The following is a 22650-nucleotide window of genomic DNA, read 5'->3' as shown; positions in this document are numbered from 1 at the left end:
TCTAAATTATTCCTACGTGGCGGCTGGCAATTGGCTCGCTAGCCGTATAAAAGGTTAGAGTAGTTTCCGCCCAAGTTGGAGGACTCCACAACCATTTCGTGGCAAACTCTAAGCGCGCTGTGGAGCCTAGCAAACTCTGCGTGCGTCTTGGAGGAGGACATAGAGGCCTGATCAGCTCTTAGCCACTCCCCGTCATAGTGGAAATTTGACGTATCCCCCGTGTAAAGCGCTCGTGGAGTCGTACATCGATGACTCATCTCGGTTCGGTGCGGTTCGGAAGAGATCTCATTTGTGTTTGTTTGTGTGCAACTGCAACTCAAGCAAGTTTCCTCCCTGCGCTGCGACCATCGGCAGTGTAAGTAAAGCTTTCTTTATAAAACCAATACGCTTCCGTGCCTAACTCTACTCCGTCGTGGAAAAATCCCACCTGACGGTCCAGGCTACTGGCCATAGCCTCAGACCGCCCTCGGTCCCGACAGAAGGGACTGGGATTTAGTAAAACATGACCCATCTCAAGTAGGGCAAACATTGCTATTGCTTCTGCTGGGATGGGCCCCTAAGCAGGTCTGGACCTAGCGCTTGTGTTCCCTCAAGAAGACAAGGTCTTCCTGCCAAAACCCCAAGTGCTGGGGGTGAGGGAGGGGCAGGTCCCTGTGTTGGGCTCAGGTTCCCTCCTCGGTGGAGTTCAGAGCTGGACTGCCAGGGTCTCTGGCCCAGCTCTCAGCACCCGTCAACTCAGGCCCTTCTGGGAGAAGCAATGTGGGACATGTGCAGTAAGACAGTACCTGAATGGTTTCATGCTCTAATGGGCTGAGTAGGATGGGAGGATATAGAGCTGCAGCTCTCTCTTCTGAAAGGAGCAGGGCTGTGCTTCCTGCCTGCTTCCAGGGCCAGGTCTGGTGCAGGGAATGAGTCCATGGACCTTTCCCTCTGTCGACGGGTCCCGGGTGGGCTCCATGTCGCAGGAGTCTGCACTGGCTTTAAGTCAGGGGTGGGCAATTATTTAGGGCAGAGGGCCGCTTACTGAGTTTTGGAAAGCCATCGTGGGCCACACGACAGGTAGCCGGCGGCAGATAAATATTCATTTAAATTTTTTAGCGTTGCTGAGGGCCAGATAAAATGGCCTGCTGGGCTGCATCCGGCCCGCAGGCCTCATTTTGTGCACCCCTGGTTTAAGGCCTTGGCATGAACCCGAACCTGGACTCTGTGCTGAATCTCAGCTTTGTAACTCTCAAGGCCCCAGAGAGGAATAAAAAAGGGGGCAATTCTGGTGCAAGCGATGGGGCACTGGTGTGGGGGCCCCCTGTCATTTAGGCTTGTGTCGTGAAGATCCCATCGGGATGGGCGTCCGCTCAATTTCCCCAAGATTAAATTTCCCCCAGCCCAGAGATGGCTGCAGGTCACCCATCTGGGGGGCAGAAACGGACTGATTTTTGGGGCCAAACATCTGGCACCTCTGAGAAACTGGCAAGAGCTACTGATGGGAGAGCTCCTCGATGTGACAGTGCCGGGCTCCAGAGACGTCTCAGGCCATTCGGCGGTAGGTAAGAGGCACGGGAGACGGGGCGATGCTGGGGCTCGAGGGTGTAGCGTGTCTCTGCCCCTGGGGAACAGGCGAGCAGTCAAGAAGCTACTCGCCCGCAGGGCCCAGACTCCAGTGGGTCCCAAGCCACCTGTTTACACAGCCAGCCTGGGAAGGTCGAGGCTCTCTGGCCTACACCAGATGTGGGGTATGCACCACAGCATCGCAGCACGCAGGGTTACGGGTGGTCCCAGGCCATCCAGCCTACCCCAGTGCTGACCCCACACTGCTCTTTTCCAAAGCCAGATGCCCCTTGCCCTGAGACCCTTTGTCCATGGCAGCACCCATTTCACATGTTGGGAAAACCAAGGTGCCCCATGAAGCCCATAAACCCATTGCCCCCGTCTTCATCCATTTCAGAAGTGGGGAAAACCGAAGTGCCGCATGGAGCCTTTAGACCCTTTGCCCCTGCCTGCACCCCTTTCATGGGTGGGGAAACTGAGGTGCTCCCAAAAGCCCATGCAACCTTTACCTCTGCCTGTGTGCATTTGACAACTGGGGAAAACTGAGGCACCGCACAAACCCCTTTACCCCTGCCTGCACCCACTTCACATGTGGGGAAAACAAGGAGCGCCATGTAGCCCACATAACCTTTGCCCCTGCTTGCATCCATTTCACAGGTGCAGAAAACCAAGGTATCTCCTGAAGCCCATAACTCCATTGTCCCCACCTACGATCATTTTACAAGTGAGGAAAACTGAAGCTCCCCATGATGCTCTTAGACCGTTTGCCCCTCCCTGTACCCCTATCACAGGTGGGGAAACTGAGGTGCTCCCTAAAGCCCAAAGGCTGCTGCATCCATTTTACAAGTAGGGAAAATGGAGGCATCCCATGAAGCCCATAGACCCTTTGCCCCTGCCTGCGCCCCTTTCACAGGTGCAGAAAACCGAGGTGCTCCCTGAAGCCCCTTCAAGCCCCCCAGCCAGGGGCCCTCCCAGCATACAGAGCTGGGGACAGCTTTGGCTCCCAGCCCCAGCCTCCCTGGCCCCTACCTCTGAAGGCCACTCTTTGCTGACAGCTCATCGGTTCAGGGCACTGTTGGGGCAAGCACACACCACTGGGGCACTGGTGGGACTTTCAGGGGTGCCCACCCAGGGCACCACCAACTTTTTGCCAAGTGTCTCTTTGAAACCAACCCCCTTGCCCCAAACTTCTGTCAGCACTAGACAATCTTTCTCCCTCACCAATGTAGGGTGTCCCACTGGCTCCCTGCAATGTTGGCTTTCCTTGCAAGCATCCAAAGTCGCTTTGCCCAGCAGCCAGCCATTTCTTTCAGTCTTCAAATCAGGGGGAAGCTCACAGCACTGGGACACTTGGTGGACTTTGGGGAGCACCAAGGTCCAAGCAGGAGAAAAGACTTTCATTGCCCCGTCCCCCGCCCCGCACCCAACAGCTTCTCTGCCCCAGCCCCAGCCAGAAGCACTTGTCTGCACTTCTTTCCTACCTCTGCACTTCGAATCGGTCCTTTGTAAACCCACAAACCTGTGATCCACCCACATCACCCTCCCCACCCACATCTCTTGCAATCCTCTCTTGCAATGCACCATCCCACCAGCACCAAAGGGTGTCTGCAGCACACACTACTGTACTGTGCAGTACCAACGCTTTTATTTATGCAATTATAACAACAAACAAACAACAACAACAGTCATTAATATAATCAAGCCCAGAACAATGGTCCCTCATCCAGAAGGCGCTAATTCACACTCAGGGCGGCTAGGATCTGGAACCAACTTCCAAGAGAAGTGGTGCTGGCTCCTACCCTGGGGGTCTTTAAAAGGAGGCTGGATGAACACCTTGCCAAGGTCATTTGACCCCAGTACTCTTTCCTGCCACGGCAGGGGGTGGGACTTGATGATCTGCCCAGGTCTCTTCTGACCCTACCTACTATGAAACTATCCAATAACTCAAGATCCTCATTTTCACTTGTCAAAAATATGAATTGGAAATCATTATGATGCCTTGAGTACTACTGTGCCACTGCTTTCTGTGAAAGAAAGGAAGAATGAAAGGAATTTTGCTTTCTTCTCACCCTATGTAATTGCATAATTAAGAATTCTACAACTCTTTAATATTAAATACCTACCTAATCAATCACTGCCCTACATGATAGTACAGGCTGTCCTAGGACTAAAGACAAAATTGGTTCCTGAAAACCGTGTCTTAAGTCGAAATGTTGCAACTCGGAACTGATTTTTCCACAGGAAAAGATGTTATAAATGGGAGATTGGTTCCTGAACCAAGGCCCAATACCCAATTTTCACCAAAAATAACCCAGAATTTTGTACTCAATCAATTATAGATGAGTAGTACAGTTACATTAATGTATTTATATTGTAAATAGCAATCATATTGATTTGGAAGGACTTCTTTGAGGTGACTTTGCTGGACTTTTTGAAGAGTTGTTGGCTGGAGTCTTCTCAGGAGTTCTGGATGCAGGAAGAGAAATTTAGGTTAAATGTTAGGAAGAACTTCTCTCACTAAGAGGGGATTAAAACACTGGAACAGGTTACCCAAAGAGGTTGTGCAATCTCCATCCTTGGCTGAGATAATTTAGTTGGGGATGGTCCTGCTTGGAGCAGGCAGTTGGACTAGATGACTTCAGGAGGTCCTTTCCACCCCTAATTTTCTATGAGTCAATGAAGGAGAGGAGGGGGCAGCTGGCACCTAGTGGTGCAAAGCTCCGATGAGGGGCTGAAAAGCAAAATCCACCAAAGTGGGCTCATGGGGTGGCAGAAGCAGCTTCTTGCAGACTCCGATGGGGATATGCAGGCCCGGGAGAGGGATGATGTGGTGGGAAGGAATGGCAAGGTCAGGGTTGCTTAGAAGCTGAATTAAAGGCTGAGGCTGAATGAAAGGTCAATTGTTGCTGTAGTGCACCAGCATGAGACTGCTTCCCTGTATGCAGACACTGGTGGGTGCTGAGCAGGTATACATACCCAAATCCTTCCCATATTGTTGGCAGAATTATGGACACCGCTGGATAGGGATGCACTGGTGCAAGGCCAGTTTGGAGGAGTGGAGGAAGCACTTCCCACACCCTGAGCACTGATGTGGCTTCTCCCCTGTGTGGATGCGCTGGTGCTGGGTCAGGTGCGAGGATCGGGTGAAGCTCTTCCCACACACAGAGCACTGATATGGCTTCTCCCCTGTGTGGATACGCTGGTGCCGAGCCAGGCTGGAGGAATGAGTGAAGCTCTTTCCGCACTCTGAGCACTGATGTGGCTTCTCCCCTGTGTGGATACGCTGGTGCTGAGCCAGGTGGGAGGAATGAGTGAAGCTCTTCCCACACTCCGAGCACTGATATGGCTTCTCCCCTGTGTGGATCAGCTGGTGCTGGGTCAAGCTGGAGAAGCAGGTGAAGCTCTTCCCACACTCTGAGCACTGATAAGGCTTCTCCCCTGTGTGGATGCGCTGGTGCTGAGCCAGGCTGGAGGATCGAGTGAAGCTGTTCCCACACACTGAGCACTGATATGGCTTCTCCCCTGTGTGGATACGATGGTGCTGAGCCAGGCTGGAGGAATGAGCGAAGCTCTTCCCGCACTCCGAGCACTGATGTGGCTTCTCCCCTGTGTGGATGCGCTGGTGCTGAGCCAGGTGGGAGGAACGAGCGAAACTCTTCCCGCACTCTGAGCACTGATGTGGCTTCTCCCCTGTGTGGATGCGCTGGTGCTGAGCCAGGTGGGAGGAATGAGTGAAGCTCTTCCCACACTCCGAGCACTGATGTGGCTTCTTCCCTGTGTGGATGAGCTGGTGCTGGGTCAAGCTGGAGACGCAGGTGAAGCTTTTCCCACACTCTGAGCATCCATGTAGCTTTTCTCCTGTGTGGATACGCTGGTGCTGAGCCAGGCTGGAGGAGTGAATGAAGCTCTTCCCACACTTTGAGCATGGGTGTGGCTTCACCCCTGTGTGGATACGCTGGTGCTGAGCCAGGCTGGAGGATCGGGTGAAGCTCTTCCCACACTCCGAGCACTGATACGGTTTCTCCCCTGTGTGGATACGTTGGTGCTCAGCCAGCCTGTAGGACTGAGTGAAGCTCTTCCCACACTCCAAGCATTGATGTGGTTTTTCCACCATGTGGATGAGTCGATGTTTGGCCAGGTCGGAGGACTGGTTGAAGCTCTTCCCACACTGCAAGCATCGATGTGGCTTCTCCCCTGTGTGGATACGTTGGTGCTGAGCCAGGCTGGAGGAGACAGTAAAGCTCTTCCCACACTCGGAGCACTGATGTGGCTTCTTTTCTGTGTGGATGAGTTGGTGCCGGGCCAGGCTGGAGGACCAGGTGAAGTTTTTCCCACACTCCAAGCATCGATGTGGCTTCTCCCCTGTGTGAATTAGCTGGTGCTGCACCAACGTGGAGGAGCAGGTAAAGCTCTTCCCACACTCAGAGCACTGATGTGGCTTCTCCCCTGTGTGGGTACGCTGATGCTCAGCCAGTCTGGAGGAGTAAGTGAAGCTCTTTCCACACTCCAAACATCGATGTGGCTTTTCCCCTCTGTGGATGCGCTGGTGCCAGGCCAGCCTGGAGGACCGAGTGAAGCTCTTCCCACACTCTGAGCATTGATATGGCTTCTCCCCTGTGTGGATGCGCTGATGCTCAGCCAGTCTGGAGGAGTAAGCGAAGCTCTTCTCACACTCCGAGCACTGATGTGGCTTCACCCCTTTGTGGATATGCTTGTGCTGAGCCAGCCCGGAGGAATAAGCAAAGCTCTTCCCACACTCTGCACAGCGATACGGCTTCTCCTTTGTGTGAATACGCTGGTGCTCAGCCAGCCTGGAGGAGTAAATAAAGCTCTTCCCACACTCCAAGCACTGATGTGGCTTTTCCACCATGTGAATGAGTCGGTGTTTGGCCAGGTCGGAGGACAGGGTGAAGCTCTTCCTACACTCTAAGCACCGATGTGGCTTCTCCCCTGTGTGAATACGCTGGTGCTGAGCCAACCTGGTAAAATGAGTGAAGCTTTTCCTACACTCTGAGCACTGATGTGACCTCTCCCTTGTGTGCATGCACGAGTGCCTGACGAGGTTGGAGGAATGCCTGAACCTCTTCACACGCTTGGTGCAGCGGTGTGGCTGCTCCCCCATCTGCACACACTGGTGCTGGGACAGGTCTTGCTGGCTGATGAAGTTCTTCTTGCACTCAGTGCAGTGGTGTGTCTTCCTGCCCAGGTGGAAGTACTGGTGCTGAGATAGGGAGAAGAAATGGATGAAGGTCTCTCCACACTTCACATAGCAGTACTGGTTTCCCCCTCTGCACATGTAGGTACTTGACCAGGTCTGTGCACAAAGCTTTATCCCCATTTGGTGAAACAGTGGGGGAGTTCTCCAGAATGGGTCTGAGTGAACAGCCAGGGAGGAGAGGCAGGTGAAGCTCTTCCCACACGTGGTACCTTATCTTGTGAAGAGCCAGGAGTGAGTGATGGGCACTTAAACATTTTCCTGACTTTCAGGCAGAGGTTAGCTCTGCACTTGTTCTTAGCAGTGAGCTCCTGCTTCCCCAGAGGCCCTTCCCAATGCCTTGGCTGGGATGCAGTGCACCTTTCCAGCGACTCTTTAGGTCTTTCAGCTCCACAAAGTATTCCCTGCACCCAGGGCTCTGTCTGTCTGTCCCTTCTCCACTCTCACGCTCAACTGGATATTGTACCTGGTTCACCGCTCTGTTCTCCTTCCACTTTCGGGGCCTCCCCTGACTCTTGTGCCATGGCTTCTTCTCAGGTCTCAGGGAGTCCATCTTGCCCAAACTCCCTAGGGAAGTCCGTGCTGGCTCCAGGTCTGCAGGCCCTCCCGCAGGAGGCTGCTCCTTAGCTCTGCACAGCTGCCATGCACCTTCTGTATAGGGAAGAGAAACACCAGATTAGTGCCCACCCTGTTGGCAAAGGGCAAACACTGCTACTCCTTCTGCTAAGATGGGCCCCTGAGCAGGCCTGGACCTTGGCACTTGTGTTCCCTCAAGAAGACAAGGTCTTCCTGCCAAAACCCCAAGTGCTGGGGGTGAGGGAGGGGCAGATCCCTGTGTTGGGCTACTGTTCCCTACTTAGTGGAGTTCAGACGAGGACTCTCAATAGTTTCAGGCCCAGGTCTCAGCACCCATCACCTCAGGCCCTGCTGGGAGAAGCACATGTGGGACATGTGTGTTAAGACAGTACCTGAATGGTTTCATACTGTACTGTGCAGAGTAGGACGGGAGGACATAGAGCTGCAGCTCTCTCTTCTAAAAGGAGCAGGGCTCTGCCTGCTTCCATGGCAAGTTCTGGTGCAGGGAATGAGTCCATGGAGGTCTCCCTCTGTGACGGGTCCCAGGTGGACTCCATGATACAGGAGTCTGCACTGGGTTTAAGGCCTGGCCATAAACCCGAATCTGGACTCTGTGCTGAATCTAAGCTTCGTAACACTCAAGGCCCCACAGAGGAAACAGAAAGGGGGCAATTCTGGTGCAAGCGATGGGGATTCACTTCCAGCCGCAACACAAAAGCTTCTGAATCCCACCTATGCCGTGGAGCCCTTTAATGCAGCCTGAGACCATGATGAAACACTTCCTGGCTTCCAGGTCAACCTGACCAGAGGAAGCCAGGGAAAGCATCAGCTCGAGTCTCCGCATACCATTCTGGTTTCCATGGGGGACTACAAATCCCATCATGCCCTGGGAGAGCCTGTATACAGAGGTATGGCTACCTTGGGCTGGGGAATGAACTTTTACATTGCTGTGTGAAGATGGAAATAGAAGAACACGGTATCCCAGGGAAACTAGATCTGGGCCAATATACCAAGAGAGAAAACCTGATTGTCCTGACATCTGTCATTAGCAGGAGAAGGGAACAGTTGCTTGTCTCCACATCCCTGAATTTCAGCAAGTAGGAACAACACATGTCTAGACGCATTGAATACAGCACATTATGCTGCAATGTCAGCACCCTGCAATGTCAGCACAGAGCAGGTCTGCACTTTCCAGGTCCTCCTAGCACGCTGGCCATGAAGACTTATTGAGAGCAGAATCAGGTGGAGGGGACAAAACTCACCTGGCAGCAGGTCCTCATCATCCTGAGATTTCCCCACAGATCCTGAGATTTCCCAACAGTCCTCATCATCACAGACCCAGAGATCCACTTGTCCTTGCTGGATACTGCAGATTAAGTCAGGTGTGGAACCTGGATATCCTGTTTCGGACAGTGGTTAAACAGAGTTAGTGTCTGGGTACCGGATGCAGAATAACCTAACTGGGATTTGCGGAATAGATCCAACAAACTCATGGTTTCTATTAGATCCTTGATGGACAAGAGAGGATAGGCATTTAGAATGAAAGAGAAGGCACTACAGGGAGAAGACTTCAAGAGACCATGATCCTTGTCACCCAGGTGGTGCGGGGATGGGCATAGGAAACCAAGCCCCAGCCACTCTCCGGTACAGACAGGGCATTAAACTGACAGTCATCAGGGATCGGCATAAAGATGCATTGATCTATGACATAGGAGGGAGCAGAAAGATAAAGCTTTTACTGTTTGCAAGGTACAAAAAAGAAGAGACATTGGACACACTTGTGGATGGATAACATTTGTTTTATCAGTGTAATTCCAGGCAAACGAGTGTACATGAGGTTATATTCAGTGTAGGTTTAAAGAGTGGGCCTGTGGTAATGAAAAGCATCAATGACAGGCGACTGAAAATGAGACTTTTTTTTCTGGGAAAGAAGCTAATTATAATCATCACCAGAGCACAGGAAAGGATGATTTAATTATAACTATTTCCAGTTGAAGCAGTCATCCCATCCAATCACAGGATCATCCGAGGAGAGGAACGAGTACACAGGCTGGCAAATACTGCAGGGTTCAATACAGTTCCTGTGGCTCATGGAGATGGACAAAAGAAGGTAGAAGGAGGGAAGCAGAGTGGCAGACGGTCACAGCCAGGACCGGAGCAGCTCGCAGAGAACCGGTACCAGCTTCTCCAGTCCGACTGGAGAACAGGTACGAGGCCCTGGCGATCCTGCAGGAGATGGAAGGGGAGGAGGAAACCCTTGGGCAGGAAGAAACACCACATTCTTCACACTCCGAACAGGCCAAGAGATCCAAGAGGACCCAGAGGAGGAGGCGACGAGTGCTCGTCATAGGTGACTCCATCCTGAGAGGTATGGAAGGGCCCATCTGTCACCAGGACCCCTCAGCACGAGAGGTATACTGCCTCCCTGGAGCAAAGATTCGGGATGTGACGGAGGTAATCCAGGCCACGATCAAGCCCACCAATTACTACCCCATGGTCCTAGTCCATGTGGGTACTAATGATGCGGCCAGGAGAACCCCCAATCACCTGATGGCGGACTACAGTGCTCTGGGCAGCGTGCTGAAGGAGTTCGGTGCACAGGTGGTATTCTCTTCCATCCTACCAGTGAACGGACGTGGAAGACGGCAGGAGAACTGCATCCGAGAGACCAACTGGCGGCTTCGGCAGTGGTGTCTCGAGGCAGGCTTCGGCTTCCTGGACAACGACCCGCACATTACAAAGAGGGACATGCTCAGCTGGGATGGGCTTCACCTGTCCCCCAAAGGTAAGTGTGTGTTTTCTTCTAGGTTGGCGGATCTCCTCCGGCAGGCTTTAAACTAGGCTCGTCGGGGGGAGGGGAAGATGAGGGCGGGGGAAGCTGTGGACCACCAAACCATGTGGCACCCACAAGGACAGCCCAGCCTGAAGAAACAGAGCATTGGGAACCTGAAAGCCATGGGGAGGCCAGCACTACGGCACAGGTAAGAAACGAGAAGGTAAGAATCAAAGGGCCCCTTGGGACTCGGAGCGGGGGGGGCAGCAAAGGCACCAGTCGCAGGGCTCAAGTGCCTATATACTAATGCTAGGAGCATGGGAAAGCAGGATGAACTAGCGCTCCTGCTTGCACTAAACACCTATGACTTAGTGGGGCTAACGGAAACCTGGTGGGATTCATCCCACGACTGGGCAGTACATATTGAGGGTTACAGACTGCACAGAAAGGACAGGGTGGGGAAGAAAGGGGGAGGGGTTGCGCTCTATGTCAATGAGCAATATACATCAACCCTCATCAAGACGGAATCCGAGGATGAGGAAGTAGAAGGATTGTGGGTTAGGCTACATGGGGGGCAAGGAGAAAGGGATTTGGTGGTAGGGGTCTGCTACAGACCCCCACATCAAGGGGAAGAAAGAGATTCGGGGCTCCGGAGGCAACTCTCGGAGACCATAAAAACTAAGGAGGCAGTAGTCATGGGGGACCTAAACTACCCGGACATCTGCTGGGAGTCACAGACAGCAAAGTCCCACCGTTCATGAAGGTTTCTAACCTGTGTACAGGACCTCCACCTGACACAGGAGGTACACGGTCCCACTAAGGGGAATGCCATACTGGACCTGGTATCGGCAACAGGGGATGACATGATAGGGGACCTCCAGATCGGTAGCCATTTGGGAGACAGTGATCACATAATAATAGAATTCACCATAAGACGTTGAGTGGGTAAGGTAACTAGTAGGGTGAAAGTGCTAGACTTTAGGAAAGCTGATCTCAATGCACTCAGGCGATTAGTCAAGGACGCACTGCAGAGTAGGAGATTTGAAGAGATGGGAGCCCAAGAAGGGTGGCTGTGCCTAAAGGAAACGATCCTTCGGGCACAAAGCAAGACGATCCCTGAGCGAGACAAAAGAGGGAAAGGGGCCAGGAGGCTTCCCTGGCTGACCAGAGAAATCCAGAGCAGCCTAAGGGCCAAAAGGGGAGCACATAAAAAGTGGAAACAGGGAGAGATCACCAAAGACGAATATACCTCCTCTGCTCGTGCTTGTAGGGAGGCAGTTAGACGGGCCAAAGCTACCATGGAGCTGAGGATGGCAACCCAAGTAAAAGACAACAAGAAATTGTTTTTTAGACATATAGGGAGTAAAAGGAAGGCCCAGGGAGGAATAGGACCCCTGCTAAATGGGCAGAAACAATTGGTGATGGACAGGGGGGACAAGGCTGAACTCCTCAACGAGTTCTTTGCCTCAGTGTTCCTAAGCGAGGGGCACGACAAGTCTCTCACTGGGGTTGTAGAGAGGCAGCAGCAAGGTGCCAGACTGCCATGCGTAGACCCTGGAGGTGGTGCAGAGGCACTTGGAAGAACTGGATGCCTTTAAGTCGGCAGGCCCGGATGAGCTCCACCCGAGGGTGCTGAAGGCACTGGCTGACATCATTGCAGAGCCACTGGCGGGAATATTCGAACGCTCATGGTGCACGGGCCAAGTCCCGGAGGACTGGAAAAGGGCCAACGTGGTCCCAATTTTCAAAAAGGGGAGGAAGGAGGACCCGGGCAACTATAGGCCAGTCAGTCTCACCTCCATCCTTGGCAAAGTCTTTGAAAAAATTATCAAGGCTCACATTTGTGAGAGCCCAGCAGGACAAATTATGCTGAGGGGAAACCAGCATGGGTTCATGGCAGGCAGATCGTGCCTGACCAATCTAGTCTCTTTTTATGACCAGGTTACAAAACGCCTGGACACAGGAGGAGGGGTGGATGTCGTATACTTAGACTTCAGGAAGGCCTTCGATACGGTATCCCACCCCATACTGGTGAACAAGTTAAGAGGCTGTGACTTGGATGACTACACAGTCCGGTGGGTGGCGAATTGGCTGGAGGGTCGCACCCAGAGAGTCGTGGTAGATGGGTTGGTTTCGACCTGGAAGGGTGTGGGCAGTGGGGTCCCGCAGGGCTCGGGCCTTGGACCGATACTCTTTAATGTCTTCATCAGCAACTTGGACGAGGGAGTGAAATGTACTCTGTCCAAGTTTGCAGATGACACAAAGCTATGGGGAGAAGTGGACACACCAGAGGGCAGGGAACAGCTACAAGCAGACCTGGACAGGTTGGACAAGTGGGCAGAAAACAACAGGATGCAGTTCAACAAGGAGAAATGCAAAGTGCTGCACCTAGGGAGGAAAAATGTCCAGCACACCTACTGCCTAGGAAATGACCTCCTGGGTGGCACGGAAGTGGAAAGGGATCTTGGTGTCCTAGTGGACTCCAAGATGAACATGAATCAGCAGTGTGATGAAGCCATCAAAAAAGCCAATGGCACTTTATCGTGCATCAGCAGATGCATGACGAATAGGTCCAAGGAGGTGATACTTCCCCTCTATCGGGCGCTGGTCAGACCGCAGTTGGAGTACTGCGTGCAATTCTGGGCACCGCACTTCAAGAGGGATGAGGATAACCTGGAGAAGGTCCAGAGAAGGGCAACTCGTATGGTCAAGGGCCTGCAGACCAAGCCCTACGAGGAGAGACTAGAGAAACTGGACCTTTTCAGCCTCCGCAAGAGAAGGTTGAGAGGCGACCTTGTGGCTGCCTTTAAGTTCATCACGGGGGCACAGAAGGGAATTGGTGAGTATTTATTCACCAAGGCGCCCCCGGGGGTTACAAGAAACAATGGCCACAAGCTAGCAGAGAGCAGATTTAGACTGGACATAAGGAAGAACTTCTTCACAGTTCGAGTGGCCAAGGTCTGGAACGGGCTCCCAAGGGAGGTGGTGCTCTCCCCTACCCTGGGGGTCTTCAAGAGGAGGTTAGATGAGTATCTAGCTGGGGTCATCTAGACCCAGCACTCTTTCCTGCCTATGTAGGGGGTCAGACTCGATGATCTATTGAGGTCCCTTCCGACCCTATCATCTATGAATCTATAAGGCAGAAGGAGACATCTCACAGCATGCGAAAGATTATAATGTACAAATGGTCTATATCCACTTCGTTCAACTAGAGAAGGCGTTTGATCACTTCCCTAAGAAAATCCTTTGGGGGGGGAAATGGAGGGGGAAAAAAGCTTGAAAAGCAAACTGCCCTAGTAAATGTTAATACATACCTGAACTCTGCTCACAAGCCTGAACAAGCACCTGTATTAGAGATTCTCTGGAAATGAAAACTGTTTTTTGCTAGTACCTGCACCTAGGCCCACTTATTCTTATTACAGTGATGGGTGTCTGATCTGCACAGGGATTTTAGAAAGAGAAGAGGAAAACTTTTGAGAATGGTAGAACCAGCATTAGAGCACAGGTCTTAATGTAAACACAGCAAAGCCAGAGTCTCTGGTGTACGAGGCTGCAGATAGCAGGGAGGAATGGAGACAGAAACTTCCAGTGACCCCTTGCTAGGAGTACCTGAGTTACATCAAGTGTGCATGTCACTACAGGAAGAGTGGAGGAAATGCATTATCCACGTGCTGTAGCATGAGTGGCTGGTAAGACTTCCATCAACTTCTGCTGGGTCATAACCAAAGGAGAAAAGGGGATTTAGATACCCCAGAACTGAGCACGCTGGGATTGCTAAATGTGTTTGGAGAGGACAAGCTAGGCAAAAGAGAGAGGAAATCAGAAAAATTTTCCCCAAGGAAAACATCTCAGGGCATTTAAGTACAATGAGCTGGACATGATATGAACTCGCTGAGAAGGGAAAGGAGATCAGTCAGGGTGGCCAGAATCTGGAACGGGCTTGCAAGGGAGGTGGTGCTCTCCCCTGCCCTGGGGGTTTTCAAGACAAGGCTGGACTGGCATCTGGTTGGGGTCATCCGAGCCCCGGATTCTTTCCTACCCATGGCCGGGGGTTGGACTCGATGATCTGGTGAGGTCCCTTCTGACCCTAGCATCTATGAACCATGTTGTCAAGAAACTGCTGCACATGGAAGCACCAGGAGTTACAAGACTGGGGAAGACAAAAGTGAAGGCAGATTGATGAAATGAAGGAGGATCTATCAGTATGAAATGTGAGACGGGTCTGATCACTGACAAAGCAGTGGGGAGAAACATTTACACCACCAGTCAAAAGTGCTCGAGGGTAAGAGTGTTGAAACACAGGAAGCAGACTATGAAACTCCAGAGGTCACATAGAAATACAGGAAGTCAGGGTTGGAAGGGACCTCAGGGGGTCACATCTAGTCCAAACCCCTGCTCAAAGCAGGACCAGCCCCAACTAGATCATCCCAGCCAAAGCTTTTAGCCGGGTCCTGAAACCCTCCAAGGCTGGAGCTTCCACCACCTCTCTGGGTAACCCGTTCCGGTGTTTTACTACCCTCCTAGTGAGAACCTTCTTCTAACATCAAACCTAAACTTCCCAGGATGCGACCTGAGACGGCTGCTCCTTGTCCTGTCATCCGCCACCGCTGAGAACAGTCTGGCTCCATTCCCTTTCGACCCTCCCTTCAGGTAGTTGAAGGCTACTATCAAGTCCCCTCTCCGTGTCCTCTTCTGGAGTCCCCCATGGTTCATCCTTGTCTGCCACACAAAAGACCTGGGTTCAACTTCCAGACACTTATACAAATACAGCCAGGGAGGCACGAAACGTCTCAGTGGCCTAAAGGGGGTGGAAGGTCTGGGCAGCCTCCGCTCCTCCAAACAACTCCTGCCTGGGCACATGCATCGAGGGCCTGGGTGACCTCTCATGCATACACCGTGATCTGGAAAGATCAATGGTTGCCAAGCAGTCTCCTCTTCTCTAGGCTAAGTAAGTCCTGTTCCCTCAGTCTTTCCTCACAGGTCATGTCCCCCGGCCCCTTGCCATTTTTACTGTCTATCACTCGACTCTCCCGTTTGTCCATACCCAAAGGCCCAAAACTGAACACAGGACTCCATGTGGCCTCACCAGTGCTGAATAGAGGGGAGGAATCACTTTCCTTGACCTGCTGACAACACACGCACCCATGCAGCCCAGGACGCCGTTAGATTTCTTGGCAAGGGCACACTGCTGGCTCATTTTCAGCTGATTGTCCACTGTAACCCCCAGGCCCTCTTATGCAGAGCTGCTGCCCTGCCGGACACCCCCTGCTAAGCCAAGCTGGTCTTCTGCCATGCTTGTTAACCTTCCTGCACTCTCGGTAAGGCTTCTGTCAAGTACTCCAGAGAGAAGCAAGAACCAGAGCTTTACCCAGGGAAACGAGGGCTTGGAAATTCTTCAGCATCTGGTCCCGGTAAAGCACCTTGTCGTCATCATCCAGCAGCTCCCACTCCTTCCGTGTGAAATACACGGCCACGTCCTCAAACACCTCCTGGAGCTGCAGGCACAAGCGTTACACCATCAGTGTCTCCTCTTCTACCTGCTTCCAGCCCCCACAGCCCTGACTGGGATCACTCTGTACTGTAACTAGTGGCAGGCTTCGCCCTGACAGGCAGGGATGCAAAATTCCCCATTAGTCAGCTGACCCGTGACATGGATGGAGCTGTGGACACAGGAGTTCAGGTGTCGGCTTTAGCCCAGCTCCGTACTTTGTGTTTGCTCGGCCACTGGAGGCAGCCTGGGCACCACTTCCAGTGTCAGGGAGGCGCGGCTCCATGTGCCCTGACCAGGCCTTCCCATGCCAGCACCCCTGGCTCCCTGCACTTGGGAGGGAGCTCCTGCTAATGCAGCTTGGTGTGTTTGCAGCCTCCATCACCACAGGCTTGATGCTCTTCAGGGCTCGCCGCTCTCCACAGTCTTTATACCACCTCTGGCTCCTCCTGCCCTCTGCCGCACCTATGCTCTCACCCCAAGCTGAACTGGGTGCCCTGCTCACCTCCAAGCTCTCCCCCTGCTCTGGAGGCCTGCCCTGCCCCCTCTGCACTTGGCCCGGCTCAGGTGTCAGGGAACTCCTCTCCTCCAGTCTCCCTGGGGAAGTCCTCTGCAGATCCAGAATTACAGGCCCCTCCTCGGGAGGCTGCTGCTCCGCTCTGCTCAGGGTGCCAGCACCTGCGGGTGGGAAGAGTGCGCACAGGTTAGCCCTGGTGCTGCTGGCATGGGGAAAGTCCTGCTCATCTCCTGGACTGGCCTGGGACTAAGCATGGTGGAGGCTTCAGTGTGCGAGAGGAGGAGGAGGAGAAGGAAGACTCAAGGTCGCACAGCTCTTGCTAACAGACCTCCACGGGCATGAGGCTGGAGATGAACTTCAGGAACTCTGTGCCAGCGTGGGGTGGTGATCACACCACGTCAGAGCCTGCAGGGACATCGCTCCCGGGGAGAGAAGCTCCAGGGATGTTGGGGGTTTATCAGTGTGCACGTGTTAAGGGAGGGGGAGGGGAAATGCAAGGTCAGTCTTCTCCAGGGCATGTGAAATGTTTCCAGGAGAACTGGGGGAACGAGAACCGCTGATCTGTTGGAGCACTGACCCCACCAAAACGTTGTGGCAGAGATTTCTCCACTGGGGGACGCTGCCTCCTGCTGCAGGAAAGGGTCGAGCCAGCGCTCCTTACCTGCTCCTGGGGAAGGGCCTCGTCTGGGCACCAGCCTGAGGAGCTGTGTCTCCTGACACCTCCCGGGTCCGCTTGGTGTCAAGGGAACCTGCAGCCTGGGTTAGCTGCGCCTGAGCCAGCCGGAGGCCCCGGGGAGTCTCCTTTCCCCAACACCTGCACGGCCCCTCATTGCACAGAGGGTCAGGGGGCCGGGACGGGCCAGGGAACACTGACTCTTCAAACGTGAGTGACATCACCGGTTGTTACCATGGCAGCACGACAAGGCCCGAGCGGGAGAAAGCCCCTCAGGGGCGGGGCAGACACGCCGCCTCCGCCCCGTGCGCAGCACACACGCGGGCACCAGACCCCCGAGGAGGCCTCCGTCCTGGCCCTCACCTGGCTCCCGGGGGGGCGGGGGCTGCTCTCCGGGCACACGGCGGGGCTCGCCCCCCGGCCCTGCCCTTCCCCTCCGTGCCCGCTCCTCCGCCGGCCTGGCCGCCCCGCGGGCCTCTGGCTGCTGCGGGCAGGAGCGGGCAGGCTGGCGCAGCGCGCCCCGGGGCCGCATGTCGTGTGGGGACACGTCCCGGACGCCGCGCTCACCGCCACCTGGGGACCAGACACGCGGTCACGGGGAGCCGGGCCCGGGCGCGCCGGCCGGGGAGCGTCCCCAGGGGCACGGCACGGCACGGCACGGCGCGGCGCGCTGCCGGCCGGCCACATCAGCGCTGTCCCGGGACACTGTCCTCCGCCCGGGCGCGCTGCAGCCAGCGCCGGGCCCGCTCCTGCCGACCCCCGCCCTCCGCCTCCCGCCGGCGCCCGCGCCTGGAAGCCCGGTGCGCCGGGGGTCTCCGAGGTGCCGAGTGGGTGGGGCCGCCGCGGGGATCCCCGCCCTCCCTGCCTCACAGCCAGCTCCGGGACACGCCGGGACGTAAACCCCACCCCCAGCTTTGTGACGCCACGTGACGTCGGCGGTGCTCTCCCTCCCGCCCGGCCCGCTTTAACCCGCTCGTGGTCGCAGGCGGGAAATGAGTAGCGCGAGACGGAGCCGGGCTCCCCACGTGCCCCCGCTGCACCCCCGCCCCCCAGCACCCCACCCCGGGGAGCCCACTCCCCTTTCTTGAGCAGCTTCACAGCACCTCTGATGCCGCCCTGGAAATGCAAAGCTGAAGCTCAGCAATCAGCTGAAGACCAAGGCTGGGAGCCAGGAGAAGCCAAGTGCAGGAGACAGGAGGCTTGTCACAGCAGGACTGCACACTGTGCTGCGCACCCAGGGCCCCTCTGGTGCTAAACATAGGTGGTGCTCCCGGCAGCCAACCAGGGTGCTGGCAGCTCCTAAATCGGGGCGGAGGTTGCTAGCTGGGCTTGCAGCGGGTGTAGCTGCTGCAGCACTTGGCACAGGCTGGCCTGCCTGCTCAGCGCCCCTGACACCCCCATGGCATCATCCTCTGTCCCATCTTTTAGCCTGTCTGGGGAGTGGCGGCTGTGGCCTGGTGGATGGTAGGTCTCGGCGGGCATCCCTCTATGCAGTCAGTCACACAGGAGGCTCCCAGCCCTTCCAGCTCAAGCAACCCAGACTCCACGCCACTCCCACGTGGGGGGATAAAAGCCAGGTGTCCAGCCTCCCCCTCATCAGATGCTCCTCCAGACCTGGGAGAGTACCCAGGTGTCCCAAACTATCCCCCTGTTCCTGGCAGGACATCAAGACTCGGCAGTGTGGACTGTTCCCCTGTGGTCCTATCCTAGAGCTGTGTTATATGTGGCCATCTTCCAGTGGCTCCACCCCAGAGCTGGCTGCATCTCCAGCTGAACCCCATTTCCAGAGCTGATCTACCCCCGTATACTGATCCCCTGTTCCTGCCACCAACAAATACAGCAGCTTCTCTAGCCCTTCTACTGCGAGCAGCCAGGATTTACTCCAGTTGCACAGCACTGAACACGGACAAGAAGAAAACCCAGACGTCCTGCTGTTCAGCCCTCCTGTCTCAGAAGCACGGAAAACCTGGGTGTTCAGGCCTCTCCCAACCTTGCCACCACAACACCCACAGCAGAAAAACTGCACAGAGGCATTGTTTAGGTCCAGACATGCATTCAGCTGATGAAGACCTGCACACGTGCACACATGCATATCCATATGTGCCCATCCAAGTTGCCACCCGGGCAGCACAGCAGCGCATGTTCCTAGGAGAGGATGAAGTTGAAGGTGGACAAATGCAAAGCGCTACACAAATAACGAGTGGGTGGGCCCTGGCTGGATGGCAGCTGTATGGGGAATGACTTGGGAGTCTCAGTAGATCGCAGACTCAGTGTGAGTCTGCAGGGTGATGCAGCTGGACAAAAGGTCAATGCTGTTTTGGGCTGCATCAGTAGAAGCATTAGGTGCAAGACATGGGAGGTGACAGTGCCTTTCTACTCAGCGCTGGCTTGGCCCCATCTGGACACTGTGCAGTTCTTGGCTTCACATTTTAAAAAGGATGTGGAGGAGAGGGCCCAGAGGCAGGCAGCAAAGATGATCCAGGCTTGGAAGGCAAGTCAAACAGGAGAGGCTGAAGGGGCTGGGCACGTTCAGTATGCGGAAAAGGCGCTTAAGAGAGGACATGGCAGCAGTCTTCAAACACTTGGAGGGCTGCCATAAAGAAGGGGGAAAACATCCTTTCTCTCTTGCTGCAGAGAGGAGGATGCAGACCACTGGCTTGAAGTTGCTGCAAAGTAAATTTAGATTGGATATCTGGAAAATCTTCTTCATTGTGGAAATAGTGAGGCAATGGACTAGATGCCTTGGGAAGTTGTGGACTCTCCATCACTGGAGGTGTTCAGGAAGAGTTTGGATAACCATTGGTTGGGGATTGTCTAGGTATAATGATGCCTATTTTCTACCATGCATATTTCCTGGGCTTCTGGGCTCTGTCGGAGGCTGCCCGTCCCCACACCCTGCCTTTTTTATCTGCTGTATGTGTCAGTGGGGGCTCTACGCCTCCCCAGGGGCATTGGGTCTTCACGACAGCTAAGGCTGAGTACTTCTACTGGGAGCCAATTCTCCCGTTAGGACCAAAGCTGGAGGTTCCTGGCTGGAGGGTCTTGCCTCTCTGCTCAGGGCCAGACTGCTCACCATATTTGAGGTCAGGAAAGAGTTTTACCCCATGCTTAGATTGGTATGGCCTGTGGGGTTTTTGTCTTTCCATGGAGCAGGGCGTGGGGGAGAGGGAGGGGCATGGCCATTTGCTCTGGAGCTCTTCAGTATATACTGGCAACATTTTAGAGAATGAAGACGTTGCTTGCTGTGTTTTTGCCACTTTACCTGTGGCAGGTAGGGGCGTCAGGTCTATGCTGTATCAGGTTGAGGGTAGTCTTACGTACAGTTGAGATTATGGTTGGATGGGATGGTTTGGAGAGGGATGATCCTGCCTCAGGCAGGGGGTTGGACTAGGGGACCTCTGGGGGTCGCCTCCAGCCCTACTTCTTTATGACTCTCTGACTCAACTCTGTGAGTGCTGTGGACCTGCTGGAAGATGAGCTAACCCCAGAGGCAGTGCTCCAGTGCCTGGTAGAGGTGTTGCTGTCCTCCTGGAGTGTTATTCTTAAGTTCCCACTGTTGAAGTCTCCACATGACCGCGGTTTTGTCAAAAAGGCACAGCCAGGAGATCCCAACACCAGTCTCATCTTAAAGAACTGGCAAAGGTTTGGGAAGGTTTACTGTCTACAAGCTATGGCACAAACACAGCTGTGCTCCAGCAGACAAGATGTTATTGCATGAATGCCCATGACAAGCTATCAGTACAACACCATGTAGGCTCCCCGCCCCGAGGGCCATGCTACGGTCCCATGCTTTCCAATTCCCCTTTTCTACAGCGATCCAAACGAAGTGCATAGTACATTGCACAAGTATCTGGAAAACTGTGAGCCATCCTGCACTATGGGCTTGTTCCACATCTTAATCTGGGGGTTGTGCTCCAACCTGGTACTGGACTATTCTTCCCCTTGCACCACCATCTTCCCCCGCCCCATAGATTTCATAGATTTCATAGACATTAGGGCTGGAAGGGACCTCGGAAGATCATCGAGTCCAGCCCCCCGCCCAAAGGGCAGGAAGTCAGCTGGGGTCATAGGATCCCAGCAAGATAAGCATCCAGTTTCATCTTGAAGGTGTTCAATGAAGGCGCTTGAACCACCTCCGGCGGCAGGCTGTTCCAGACCTTGGGGGCTCGGACAGTAAAGAAATTCTTCCTTATGTCCAGCCTGAAACGATCTTGTAGTAGTTTGTGACCATTCGTCCTCGTCATCCCTTGGGGCGCTCTGGTGAACAAACGTTCCCCCAGATACTGGTGATCACCCCTGATAAACTTGTAGGTGGCCATCAGATCACCCCTGAGCCTGCGCTTTTCCAGGCTAAAGAGCCCCAGGGCTCTCAGCCTGTCATCGTAGGGTCTGCTTCCCTGACCCCTGATCATGCGCGTGGCTCTTCTCTGGACTCTCTCAAGCTTCTCCACATCCTTTTTGAATTGTGGAGCCCAAACCTGGACATAGTACTCCAGCTGCGGCCTCACTAAGGCCGAGTACAGGGGGAGAATGACGTCCCGGGATTTGCTTGAGAAGCATCTATGGATGCAAGCCAGCGTTTTGGTCGCTTTACTAGCCGCAGCATCGCATTGCAGGCTCATGTTCATCTTGTGGTCAATGATGACCCCCAAGTCTCTTTCTTCCATAGTGCTAACCAACATAGCACTGCCGAGCCTATAAGGATGCTGCGGGTTTTTCTTCCCAAGGTGGAGAACCTTGCATTTATCGGCATTGAACACCATCAGATTCTCATCCGCCCGCTTGCTGAGCCTGTCCAGGTCAGCCTGGATCACCCGCCTGTCTTCTGGTGTGGATGCTTTGCCCCAAAGTTTGGTGTCATCGGCGAACTTGGCCAGTCCGCTTCTGACTCCAGTGTCCACATCGTTAATGAAGATGTTGAACAGTATGGGTCCAAGAACAGAGCCCTGGGGGACCCCACTGGTCACAGGACACCACGATGAGTGACTTCCATCAATTACTACCCTCTGGGTCCGACCCCGGAGCCAATTTTCCAGCCAGTGGATCGTGGGGGACCCAAGGTGACAATTGGCCAGTTTCTCCAAGAGACGATCATGGGACACCAGATCGAAGGCTTTTTTGAAGTCAAGATATATGACATCAATCTCATCTCCCTTGTCCAGGTGATAGGTCACCTGGTCGTAGAAGGAAATGAGATTGGTCAAGCAAGACCTACCCGCAACAAACCTGTGCTGGCTATCCCTTAAGATGTTGGCGTCGGCCAGTCCATTAAGGATGGCCTCCTTAATAAACTTTTCTAAGATCTTCCCTTAGATAGAAGTCAGGCTGATGGGCCTATAGTTAGCCGGATCCACTTTCCTCCCTTTCTTGAAGATAGGCACCACGTTGGCCTTCTTCCAGTCTTCGGGCACTACACCAGAGCACCAAGAGTTTTCAAAGATCTGCACTAGAGGCTGGGCTATGATGCTCGCCAGCTCCTTGAGTACCCTGGGGTGAAGATTGTCAGGGCCGGCTGACTTGAAGGTATCCAGCTTCTCAAGATGTTCCTTCACAAAGTCAGCATTAATGGAGGGCAGGGGATCACCCTCACCCGGACTTCCTGACAGGAGTGTTCATCTGGGCGACATGTCGAGTTGTGCTTATATGAGGAGCTCACATGTGTCCCCCCAGATCTGTGTGTGGGGCGGGGGTGGATGCAGGCTGCCTGCTGCAGACCCAGGGCTCCCCGCCCTGCAGCCCCCCGGGGAGCTCCATGCCACCATGGCAACGTGCCCCCTGCCTGCCCAGCAGCCGTGGGGGGGAGGGTGGGGCTGTGTCCCCCGCCGCTGCCAGGTGGGCAGGGGGCACACGGCTGGCCTGGGGC

The 22650-nt window shown here is 54.3% G+C and overlaps 1 protein-coding gene across 1 annotated transcript in view; it reads right to left on the bottom strand.

Moving 5' to 3' along the window:
* The window catches only part of LOC106738978 (zinc finger protein 850), a 32204-nt gene extending 14540 nt beyond the window's left edge, over window positions 1-17664 (bottom strand). Inside the window, 6 exon segments of the mRNA XM_059718980.1 lie at window positions 4578-6766; window positions 7227-7411; window positions 8599-8736; window positions 15478-15604; window positions 16103-16275; window positions 17151-17664. Of these exon segments, the coding sequence (XP_059574963.1) occupies window positions 4578-6766; window positions 7227-7411; window positions 8599-8736; window positions 15478-15604; window positions 16103-16275; window positions 17151-17319 (2981 nt within the window). The 5' untranslated portion in view covers window positions 17320-17664.
* Window positions 17665-22650: the final 4986 nt, after the last annotated feature.

The sequence above is a fragment of the Alligator mississippiensis genome, chromosome 15, assembly GCF_030867095.1.
Source record: "Alligator mississippiensis isolate rAllMis1 chromosome 15, rAllMis1, whole genome shotgun sequence".
NCBI lineage: Eukaryota > Metazoa > Chordata > Crocodylia > Alligatoridae > Alligator > Alligator mississippiensis.
Note: the sequence above shows the minus strand (reverse complement) of the source record. Positions and strands in the feature narration are given on the sequence as shown.